The 12,846-nt window shown below is 38.5% G+C and overlaps 1 protein-coding gene across 18 annotated transcripts in view; it reads right to left on the reverse strand.

Annotated features, from left to right (window-relative positions):
- The window catches only part of LOC127442008 (discs large homolog 1-like protein), a 143,824-nt gene that overhangs the window by 18,334 nt on the left and 112,644 nt on the right, over positions 1-12,846 (reverse strand). For all 18 annotated transcript variants that reach the window (XM_051699647.1, XM_051699645.1, XM_051699644.1 and 15 more), the window contains 5 exons: positions 11,823-11,959; positions 11,590-11,734; positions 5,252-5,378; positions 1,708-1,864; positions 1,192-1,294 (listed from right to left, as the gene is read on the reverse strand). In XM_051699647.1, the coding sequence (XP_051555607.1) occupies positions 1,192-1,294; positions 1,708-1,864; positions 5,252-5,378; positions 11,590-11,734; positions 11,823-11,959 (669 nt within the window). The remainder of the gene's footprint in view (positions 1-1,191; positions 1,295-1,707; positions 1,865-5,251; positions 5,379-11,589; positions 11,735-11,822; positions 11,960-12,846) is intronic.

Below are 12,846 nucleotides of genomic sequence, written 5' to 3' on the forward strand. Positions count from 1 at the left end.
AGTAGTTTGAAGTTCAGCAGCATTCTCTAATTTACACAAACAGATCTCCACACCAAGTTGGGGAGAAAACAAGAGAGAAAGACTATGTTTACTCTGACTACGAGCAGTACTGATGGGGGGTCCAGTTCTCTCTCCAGTGGAATCAGAGAGCAGATAACCACCTCTGAAACAAAATACCACCTCTGCATGCCACAAAGAAATAAGTCAACAATGTCCTTATAAGTGAAAAAGTTATCAGTTATTTAAAGCCATTTGAAAATCAAAGAGCGCCTTTTTGAGTGATAATCCATAAACTAGCGCACTTTATGCACTTTACCACTTACTAATCAGACTAAGTAAAACAGTACTTACAATCAGCAACAGTCGGGTCAGGGGAAAATGGTAATCCTTGAAGCAGTATGCACCCTTTCGTATTTAGATTGATTAATTGTTGAAGTCTACTTTGGCTACTACCTGATTTCCAGTGTTCAATGACACTGTATTACATACTGTCTCTAGGAGTGAAGGAAATACTGTAGGGCGATGTTCATGTTCTCTCTGTGTAACCCCTCCTGGACAACCTACTCCTCCCTCTTTCGCATCTCTTTTGACTCTCTCTTTATGTGAGAGTTCACATGTGTACTTTTACATGCTTACAATGTTAAGTACTCTCCAAGTACTATAAAAACAGTTAAAGTGGTATGAAGAACACAGCTGTAAGTAAATGTAATTCTATATTTTTCAATTATTTACAGAGTGTTCAAAGGAGATTTAGATGGCCTAAATAATGCAGCCATTTATTCAAAGAGACACTACACTCATAAATGAGCCTGCTATTGTCGTCAGTTAGTGTCCAGAACTGAAAGGCTTATGAAGAAGCCATTTTAAAAGGAACAAAGTAAAGACCATTAGACCACTAAATATTTACAAGCATTGTTTAAAGAATAACAATGGCTTATAGGACAGGATGTGTTGTCAGCTTCAGGTGATTCTATATCCATATATAATTTTTATAAGTTCTATTTAAGAGCCTAACATGACTAAAATGAGTCAATAGATGGCTATAAAACTGGAGTATTGGCTTACTGGCTTTCTACTTCTCGTTACAAGACAGCTAAGAGACTCCTGCTGATCGTTGATTGATTTCTCATTTATTATTAATGGGCTGTCAAAATGACTGACTATGGCACTGTCCTGCAGTGAGAGCCTCACCCTCTGGTCTGTACTGGGCGACGATGGTGACGGTTTGTCCAGCGTTCTTCAGGGCTGCTGCGGCCTGTTCGTGAGTGGCACTGCGTAGGTCTGTTCCATTCACCTGAGAGAGGGACAATGCTAAGTCAGCAATTTTTGCATCAACAGGGCAAAGACAGTTCACCCACTTTACTCACCCTAATGACTTTCTTCTATGGAGCACAAAAGGAGATGTTAGGCAGAATGACAGCCTCGGGCACCATTCAATTTCATTGTATGGAAAAAAGATGCAATGAAAGTGAATGGTATCTGAGACAAACTACCCAACATCTCCTTTTGTGTTCATTGGAAAAGAGAAAGTCGTACAGATTTGAAATCACATTAGCGTGAGGAAATGATGACAGAATTTTCATTGTTGGGTGAACTATCCCTTTAAATGCATGCAAAAGAGGCTCAGTACATCTGCTGAATATTCCTGATTTGATGATCATCTTCAGAATGAGAGGGTAAAATTTCAGTGGATGCTCAAATACTCACAGACACCAGACGGTCTCCTTTCCTCAGCTCTCCGCACAGATCTGCAGGGCCTCCAGCCAGGATGAAGGAGATAAAGATGCCCTCTCCATCCTCTCCACCCACAATGTTGAAGCCAAGCCCTGTAGAACCTCGATGCAGTACTACCTTCCTAGGCTCCCTGCATAAGCATGGGGGGGTGGGGTTAAAAAAAAAAAAAAAAACAGTCCTTGTACATCCATATAAACACATAACACAAAACTTGCAGATCCTTTGGGTAGCGTGTACAAACTCTTTATTGTGTCAGAAACAGACAGCTGGCACACAATAATTAAATTGGCCAAAATCAGAAAAAAAAAAAAAAAAAAGACGGGCTTGGGCCTCTATATTGCAACTTTAAATGAGTGCTAAAAGTATAAAACTGGAACAATACATATGGGTTACACATACTAGCTTTTAAGATCACAGTTCTATACAAGGCAGCCGGTGGAACAGTTGTTAAAGGAATGTTCCAGAATCGATGCAAACAGGCTTGGAGCAACATTTGTCGCATAATGTCCATTACCACAGAAAACAATTTCAACTGGTCCTTAACTTTTCTTTTTAAAAGCAAAAACAGTACATGGGGCAACAATCATTCAAATACAAACTGTTTCAAAAGTTTCCCAAGACTTAAACATTATGCATGTTAATAAGAGACTAGTGTGCTAGACCTAATATTTCAACATTCCTGAAACATTCCTTTAAGAGTGTAGGATTCGTGTATATAACTGGCCTCTTAGATGCACTGCTGGTCTGGTTGTACTCTATTCAGGGTCATTTCCATGACTTTTCCATAATTTGAAAACTAATTTCCATGCCCAAACATTTAGCCTTTCATTCTGAAAATGGTACCAAAATAACATAATCGCAAATTTGTAAAAAATAAAACCACACCACTGTTTGAAAAACTTCAACTGAAAAAATGTTCTTTTAAATTTGATCCATATGAACACATTGCGTGAATCCTAAACTGGGTGGGGATTAGCGGCACATCGTTGTCTCTTATTGGTCAGGTATTCTAATAACATGACATAAACTCTTCGCCGTGTAATTTTAATCCAGTGCAACGCAACACCCGATTAAATATTTTAGGACAGAGCATAATAAATAAAAATATACTAACTATAACAAAATTCCATGATTTTTCCATGACTTTGAAGATTTGATTAATTTCTATGACTTTTCCAGGCCTGGAAATGACAATTAAAAAGTTCCCTGATATTTCCAGGTTTTCCATGTCTTTGGGAAGCCTGTCTATTGCACACAGCATTATTCTACACCACAAAATATCCCTGTAGCTTTTCACCATAGCTCTATGGTAGAATACTGATGCTATAAGGTCAAACTCCATTTTTTAACATCAGCTCTTCCCTTTCAACATTAACAGAAAGGGAAGATTAACACATTAACAGAACATACTCTGAAATACTCCCCCCAAAACATATAGAATGGTACACACATGCTTCCTTTGAGGCTACTTTGTACATGTTTGAGTGTTGCACTACATTTCAAATCCTCCTTTGTACCTAAATGGTCAGATTAACAGAATAATTTGTTCTGGTAGATTACAACAATCTTGTTTATTCATTTTCTGGCAAGCTGGCTAAGAGGCTTGATGATGTGCCATTGTTTTTATGAAAATGAACTAACACATGACGTGGATGGACAAAATTTGGAGCTTATCAAATTGCTAAATCAGCAATGACGTGTCGTGTTGGGCTGGATCAGTCTAAAAGTCTGGTATTACGTTTTGATAAATCTTTTCTTCTTTTTTTACCCCCTCTCATTTCTTTTGGCACTCAGAGTGATTTTGTCTGCAATTTTGCCCTCTTAACCGTAGAACATATATACAACATTACCCCCATTAAATGCATATGTGGGTCTAAAAGACTTTTTTAAAACAGCCTATTTTTCTCAAGGAAAAGTAACTGCAATTATGCATTTTATATATAATGTACATTTTTCAATGGTTGACACAGTATCTTTAATTAAATTCTGAGCAGTTTCACTCACATTGAAAATGAAGTAGGACTTTTGGATGAAAGTGTAAAAAAGACTGTGTAACTGATGAGCAATTTCCATGTTTGGTGGTAAACCATGAAATGTCTCAACAACTGTGCCCACAAAAACACATACATATACTGTAAGTACAATGGACTAGGATAAAACATTTCTTTTTTTTTTTTTTTTTTTTTACAAAAAAATTTTAATTTGAAAAAAAGACAGCCTTATGTTGCTGTATGACACTACATTTCTATATTACTCTAGGTAGCTGCTCCATGAGGACTGTCCCTGTAACGTGTATAACAGGGCTAGTCAATTGGCAGCCCGTGGGCCAAATCCGCCCACCTAACATCTTTGTCTGGCCCGCCGACTGATTTTTGATAAAATTGTCTCACCATCTGAAATACCAAAGCGCTCTCTGTGCACAACCCAGCGTTCATAGGCGCGAGCCTCAGCAATCAGCATTAGGTTTAACAATGCTCAATGGTGCATGCAACAGCATTCAGCCTTCATTAGTTGTCCAGACCGGAGCGCATGTTTAAGCTTTTCTGGCGATAATTTAGTTACACTGTTTTGCTAAACATGGGTCGCATTGTTTAGCTGAGCATTTGATTGCTTCTTTTCAATCAAATGTATTTATGTAAATTATCTGTTGTGTGGAGTGCAGTCAAATCTACAGATGTAAAAAATGATCACCGCAGTTGTTACAGAAATGTTGTCAGCACATATGCACATCTTAACCAACAAAAGAGAAAACATTTATGAAAACCGAACGTTCAAAGAAAATGCACTGAAAAAGATTGCTAGAGCATCTGGCCTATCAATATCATCCTGAAAATCATGGATGAGCATTAATGCACTGACCTTTTCAGGCAACACATTACCTTATTGAACACACAACCATTAAGATTATTGATACAGTTTTAATTTGTTATTCTAATTGTGACACTAATGGTAAAATTGAGTGTTGATCAATGAAGTTACAAGAATCTGACCCCTACGCCACCATGGGCTACAATCAGTCTGACCTCTCTCACTCTCTTTCAGTCTAAGTGACCCATAGGAAGAGTCTGTTCAAGGCAAGAGTGGGCTTCAATTGTGTGAGTGACGTTTCTGCTAATAAACAATGACAGCATTCAGTCACCTGCAAGCAGTGAGGAACTATAAAGAACTTGGGCAGCAGAGAAAGGGAAATAAAGATGGTGGGATATCCCAAAGAATGTCAAATGATGGAGCTGCTCCTACCACAGGTGAGCACCTGTAAATATTTCACAACTTCTTCCTTACCAGCCTTATGTAGGCAGAGAATGGAGGCTGGGGAATATGGAGTGAGAAGATCATGGATAAAAAGAGGACAATGATGATAAGGAAGAACAGAGAATGCAAAAAAAGAGAGGACAGCTACTGGGTGCCAATGAATGTATATCGGAACTGATTAAAGGAATGAGCAAATTATCTCTTTAACTACTCATATAAATAACCCTGAATAAACAGTGCCATTACTGAGACAGGTGAATAGTACCTGGTGACGTCATCATCGCCCATCATGGTCTTTGGGGTCGGGGAGTAGCGTCCAGACTGCACTGGGGGTAACGGTTGGCTCAGATAGCTTGGAGGGCTGATATGGTTTTCCATGTGCTGGGAATAGGCTGGAAAAGAGAGGGGAAAACAGATTCATTAAAACAGAAACAAAAAGCTCACAGAAAAAGACAATTCACAGAAACAAGTCAAATATTAAAATTTTGTCTATAAGCTTGCACCAAATGGTTCCACTATCCCGGAACAGCATCCTAAGTCCTCCAAACTTGCATAATTCTATTCTATTTAGCTTTTACACCGTATTACAGGTTTGAAGCCCTATCAGAAGCAGATGCACATTGACAGTAAATTATACCCTGGGCTAAGCTTTTAGCACCTGGGCCTCCACTGAGGCTCTGCTTACACAGATATCCATATGGGTGAGTGAGACCTGGGGGTTAGAGTGAAACTGAGCTTAAACTATCCTTATCTTACCAGGCTGTCTCTTTTTGTCTCTCTGTAAATGTCTCATTTGATGCAGACAGTTAGCTGAGCTCATGACAAAAGGCTGCCTGGTTATCAGTGCCAGAGACCAGTTACATATGTACTCTCAAAGACAAGATTAAAATATTACAATGTGCTATTGCATTAAAAAAATAAAATAGCATATAATAGTATATATTATATATAATAGCTATACTTAATCTGATCATCACAATACTTTTCCCTAGCTGAAAGCAAAAATCTTTTCTAATGCAGGGGCTCCCAACACAACAGATGAAAACAGTGAAATAGCTATAACCATAAAATATACTAAATTTAACAGAGATAAATGGGTACTTCTTTAACTTTGGGGATTTTTAGCACTGAAGATTTCTAAAAAGTAATGTCTTGCTACAAAATTTTTCACACTCACTGTTTTTTTTTTGTCTACAATGTCCAACATTGCATGTACATGCATCACAGGAGACTTATCTCGTTTTTTCTGAAAGTCATGAACTTCCCACCACAGTGTCTCTAACATTTGTGAAAAAAAATGGTTGACTCCTCTGTCTTTCTAAGGCTAATTGCATAGCTACCATTTTATGTATCCTAAATACACACCATAAAATCATATTTTCACACTTTTTGCATAATTTGGCAAAATTACAGCTTGATTGGAAAATATGCCCTATAAAAATTATCTGCTCATAAATGATATTTTCCTTGAATTTTCTTTGTTTTCTTCATACATAGCTTGTTTCATGTTTCATCAAGACATTTTTGTCAGCTTGGTTAACAAGTACACTAACTTTTGGGGGGGGGGGGAAACTAGAAAAGAAGGTATTTTTTTTCCCCCAAAGGAAAAAAGCTGAAATCTGTTTCAATTAAAATCAACCCCTGGGACATGAAATTGCCTGACGTTGAAGGAACACCCAAATACCATAAAAAATAACAGATAAAAGAATGTAGGATTTCACTATGTGGCATTTTTGCCCCCACACTTCAAATATGTGCAGGCTTGTCACTTTCTGTAGCATTTTGTGGCCCAAGCCTGGTTAATTTTTGACACTAGTCTATATCCAGGTCTCCTGTTTGGCTAGTAATGATTTTGAGACGAGTACTGCATCGTGGAATGTAATAGAATGAGAGGCTTAGCTGCAGAAACCTCGCTTTACCCTCAGGCAGAGCAGAGCGGAATGGAGCAATTCAACAGATGGTGAAATGCATGCTTTATGGCTCTCTATGGGGACAAAATATATAATCTACTGACATGAAAAGGCACCCCCTCTGCAACACTAACCAAATCAATCAGATCACTCTGCCCTCAATTCAAAAGCTAACGCAAAATAAGATAAACCACACTGTCTGACATTCGAAAGCATGCCATTTCCAAACTCTTTTGCTCAGTGTTATGTAACCGGTGTTATCTCCATTCTGTGTCAGGCTGCTGAATGATCGGGTTCACTAAACAGAATTATTTCTCATTCATTAACTCAGGTTGGCTCTCTGTATCCGGTGTGGCATCGTTCCACTTGCTGCCTTCTCCCCTGCATTAGGATATTGCTGCTTGGATTAGCAATACCAGCTTGACTGAATTTGCGATTTGTCTTTCACGCCTACAAGTAAAGCAGAGCAAAGCATTCTTGTCTGCTGGCTTCACTGTGATGGTATGGGCCCATCTTAGGGATGATTTCAATCTTTCTATTGCAACATCAACCCTGTGTCTCGTAAAAGTCGGTGACCCTCACCCATTTAAACTGTTCATTCTTTTCACGGCTCCATGTGCTTTTAAGGCATCAACATACATTGACTCCAGTATGTTGCAAGTATTCCTCATAACCCCATGACTTACTTTCTTCCAGAGAAGAGAAAATGAGATGCTGACTGCCTCTGTCACCTATCATTGTATGAAAAAAAGATACAATAAATGTGAGCAGTTTTCTGAGGCTGGCAGTTTCTAACATTCTTTCTAACTTTTTGTGTATGTGTGTGTGTGTTCCATGGAAAAAAGAAAGCCATATCGGGTTGGACTAATATGAGGGTGAGTAAATGATGACTGAATTTTAAATTTTTGGGTGAACTAACCTTTTAAAGGAATAGTTCACCCAAAAATGAAAATTCTCTCATCATTTACTCACCCTCATTCCATCCCAGATGTTTATGACTTTCTTCTGCTGAACACAAACAAAGATTTTTAGAAGAATATTTCAGCTCTGTAGGTCTATAAAATGTGAATGTATGCCAAATGTTTGAAGCTCCAAAAAGCACATAAAGGCAGCATAAAAGTAAACCATTAGACTCCAGTGGATTAATTAATGTCTTCTGAAGCTAAACGTTAGGTGTAAGAAATAGATGCATTTTTAAAACTTTTTTTTTTACTAAAAATTCACGAGGGTCGAGGTCACGCAGCCTCTTGTGTGACGTAAGCGTTGGCAAGTTCACGAAAGAAGTGATGAGTCATATTCGAAAAAATAAGGAAAAGCAGTGTTGTTTACAACAGAGGAGCATAGATATTCATAAACAGATGCTTCATTTGGCTGGTTTGGATATGTCAACTGTGGCGCTATCTTGGAACGGACAACTAGGAGAGCTGTTTGAATCGGATTGTATGCAAGTGAACAGAGGAGATGCCTCAGACCGAGCGTCTTGCTCAGACTGCTGCATAAACTACTTTTGTGTGGAAACAGTATCACCGTCCATAGTAACAGCTGCTAATATGGTATCTACTTATGAATATCTATGCAGAGGAGGCTTACGCTTATGTCACGCGAGAGGCAGTTTGAACTCTTTTTTTGAAAATGTTACACCCATTCACTTGCATTTTATGGACCTACAGAGCTGAAATATTCTTCCAAAAAACTTTGTGTTCTGCTGAAGAAAGAGAGAAATTAGAGAATTTTCATTTTTGGGTGAACTATTCCTTTAAGGTCAGGGACACTCTTTCTCTTCTAATAGTTTTAAACTGTTTTCTGGACCTATTACTTTATCTGTGTCTAATTGGCCACAAATTGTAACCAATATGGGGATGGTTTTGTTTAATTGCTCTATACACATGGGGGATCAGAGCTAACAGCAGAGTTGTTCTGGCTTTGAGTTTAAGACAGTAGTTAATCCTTCATTGTACTGGGGTACATGCCAAGCACCTAGTTTAAGGATTAAAAATGAGTGCCTAAAGGGAGTTGTGCAGGACATATCAGAAGAGGCAGAGAGATCAAGAGCCCTTTATGACGAAAGCGTGTCTGATTGGGTTGTGTGGTGACTTGTCTGTAAGTGTGGTATTGCGTGTCTGGGGTCAAACAGCCGTTGGAGTGCTTAGCACTGGCTGATTATGTAAATGCACTGAAGGCTCCCATGGGCTGAAGCTGGATAACTTTCGGAGGTGACTCTCATAAAACAAGCTTAAGATTATTTGGGAATTTTAAAGACAGAGAGAGACCAAGAGAAACACAAGCAAATTTTGTCCTCCATTCCCATACATCTTCATATTCAAAACAGAGGCCTAGCCACAGGTGTGTCAGGGTGTCCAAATGCCACCCAAGACATCAGCTTGCACACCAAAATGAAACTAGTATTTTTTTTAATTATTTAATAGTATGTATGTAGGGGTGTAAAAATGCATCAATATGATGCTAAAACTTCGATGCATCGATTATAATGACTATAATAATACCCAATGTGTTACAAAGGCCATCTCAGATTACACACAAGTGCGCACTATAAATTAGGAACGTTTATGCAACTGAATTCTGATTTTAACGTCATTATTATTCATAATGTTGGGAGTCTATGTGAGCAAAATAAGTGAATTTTTGTTTTTATATATTATGCATTTTATGGAATATTTGGTGAAAACACTTGGAAAGGTACTGTAACGCACCTTTACGTGATTATTATTTCTTCATAATGTGTTATAGGCCTATGCCATTAAATAGTTAGTTCTGTGACCCTGCTTAATTTAAAGATAAGACTTATCTGCACATGACAGATTTAATTTGTATTTCAATTATTGGTTCAATGAATGTTCCCGTTAGGTGATATGCAAATCTATTACGCATATTCAACACTCTACTTACCCTCTGTTTGTGTTAGTTTGCATCAAGTCAGACATGATGTTATTCTTGATTCATACTGCCTCAATATTCAATGTAACATCACTATTATTCTTCAGTTTACATTTGCAGTCACACATGAACCAAACCTCCCTGTATTCGCAAAAAAAGTAAAGATTGAATCTTCTGACTGCTGTTCTTCTGTTCAACACAATGCTTCACGCATTTATTTCTTATCCAAAATTATGTTTTTGAGGCAGTGAATGTAAAATCTGGTGCATTTTTGTCAGTTTTCCTGTAAAGTGCAAATTGTCTTTAAAGAAATGAATGCAATTGTTGTTAATGGTACACCTCACTTTCTTGTGCTTCAGTTTTGCACACTTAGAGCCTCGTTTCTGGCTACGCCGCTGCTTCAAAAGTCAAAATGCTAAAAAGGTAGTCCACACAGATGATTGATGATCATGAGGCTGCAAGGCTCAAGTTCCTGTCACATGACTCACGCCAGGCTCACACCTCTCAACACAAGCGCCATGCGCCGATTTGACATCCATATGAAAATTATTACAGATAGCGCCATGGAATGATCTCAGAATTTCATGATATGCCTTTGACATTGTGTCGTACAACTCAACGTATCTAAATGCACACAGGATCAGCTCCTCTTCCATCTTGTCTTGATTTTCACACGGTACCTCCCACATATTGATAAATCATGTGTATCATCTGGTAATCATTGGCAGTGCTTCGAAAGATCAGTGGCAAACAGAGTCAAAGTTGAAATTGTTTGAGCAATGCTTGGCCAAGTGGTAACGCTATAGTTCACTACACTGCAGAACGTTGACACAAATCATGTAAAAGGACATGTTCATCTGTGTTCGCCCCCTTCTCCATCAAAGAGACGTAAATCATGACACATAAGAATGATGTTCTCTTCATCACAGATTCAAGCCAAGTCACAGCCCTTAGCATGAGTCATTAGTCCCATGTTGGAGGGCAGGAAGACATACTGAGGGGCATTTGTGCAGATGTACCTTCACCTCCTCTGCACTCAGACACAATGTAGGCTTTAATGGCTGCGGGGGCAGTGCGCTCAAACAAGAGTAATCGATAGTAGTTTAGTCCTCTCCTCTATGGGCTATTAGTGCTCCCACTGGCAGGGCTAAGAACAGAGCACAGATCAATAAACTCACTGTTGGGCATAGGCCTCACACCGCAACAGTCTTTACAAGTATGACAGTTTTTTTTTCCTCAGATTTCACGGCTTTTACAAATGAGCAAGCAGCACTGCAGCTTGAAGTTTCCATTGAGGTGTCAGTAAAGAGAGCAGTGGAGACTGGGGAGGTTTTGAGGAAGTTGTGAGTGGTATTAATGTATACTATAACTTCTTAAAAAGTTACCTACCTCAATCTTCAGATAATGGCAATGGGCATGTTACACTTCAATGTCACACCCATGTGTGCATGTTAAGCTTTTAATTTTAAAACCATGTGCATTAAAGCGAGTTGGTCCTCCCTAACCGCTTCCACTCTTCTGAAAAGGCTTTCCACTAGATGTTGGAACATGGCTGCAGGAATTTGCTCACATTCTGAGACAAGAGCATTAGTGAGGTCAGGTACTGATGATGGGTGAAGGGGCCTGACTCATCGTTGGTGTTCCAATTCATCACAAAGGTGTTCAGTGGGGTTCAGGTCATTTTCAATTACCTAACTGGCAACTCCTTCACTGTGCCATTAATTAATAATTTCATAGCATTAGAGTACAATGATTGATTTAGCTGATTTTAGGTTGGTCATTGAATAGTGGAACTCACAGTTAGTGATGTCGGGAGGGACAAAACTGTCATTCATGAAGACACTACTGGGTTTAGCCACTTTCAAGTAGACCACGTCTGGGGTATTTTTCAAGGCAGTCACGGCATGCTCATGGGTAACCTCCTCCAGGCAGGAGCTATTCACCTACGACACACCAATACAGACAGAAAAACTCAAGTCTCTTTAACAAGTAGATAGTTATCAATAATGCAGACTAAAGATGTTTTCTTACAGCAAGAAGTTTGTCTCCTATTTGCAGCCTCCCATCTTTGTGCGCTGCTCCACCTTCAATAATCTTAGTAACGTAGATGCTATTGTCCCCTGGGATGTGCTGATTTCCAACACCCCCTGCTATACTAAAACCAAGACCTGGGATCCAAACAAAGGCAAAGGGTTAACTGATGACAGTACCTCAACATAACAGATTAACCTCTGATATATTTGACATTATGACCTATAACATCTCAACATGCAAAAATTAGGAAAAAAATTAGACAAGATTAGAAAAAAAAAAAAAAAAAAAAATCTATTCGTATAAACATCCTTAACATTCAAACGTGCTATACTAACTATTCTAAAACACACAACAACATAAAAAGGCCATTTTGAAATCTTTCAATTCCAAGAACAGAAACAGACAAATAAACAGAGGTAAATTATTGCAAAAAGACAAAACAGTCCAAGGGAGTGGAATGTTTCCATGGCAACAGTAGATTAAAGTCTTTACTGTGTTGTGAAAAACACTGCAGAATGTTGTGGCTGGCCTTAAAATAGCCCCATCGTGTGCTTATGCATGTATGCCTGTGTAGAAGAATCTCTTGATAGTGGAGAATGTGTATAGTCTCCAGCCAAACCATTGTACACTCTCAACTCTGATCTGATATTAATCCCAAGAAGTGATGTTGCAGCACTCCTGCTTCCTTCACAGCATTACACTGAGGATTAGAGGCTCGGATGGAGAAGTAAGAATAATAAACACCTAGAAAACTGCACATTTCATCTGCTGAAATTGAAACTTTGTTCTTCAGTTTGTTATTTGTCCTTGTTGATGAAGGAGGAGTCAAAAGAATTACTTCATATATAGCTATTTATTTCCAGGTTAATTTACACATTCATCTGTTTTAATAGTCTATGTAACAGCAGGGGACAAAAGCAAGTTGAATGATGATGTACAGTATATTGAACTACCATTAGTTTGCTATTCTAAACAAGTTTTGGAACATGCAACATGGTGTACATTAGTTCTGAGTAATATT

The sequence above is a fragment of the Myxocyprinus asiaticus genome, chromosome 6, assembly GCF_019703515.2.
Source record: "Myxocyprinus asiaticus isolate MX2 ecotype Aquarium Trade chromosome 6, UBuf_Myxa_2, whole genome shotgun sequence".
Taxonomy (NCBI): domain Eukaryota; kingdom Metazoa; phylum Chordata; class Actinopteri; order Cypriniformes; family Catostomidae; genus Myxocyprinus; species Myxocyprinus asiaticus.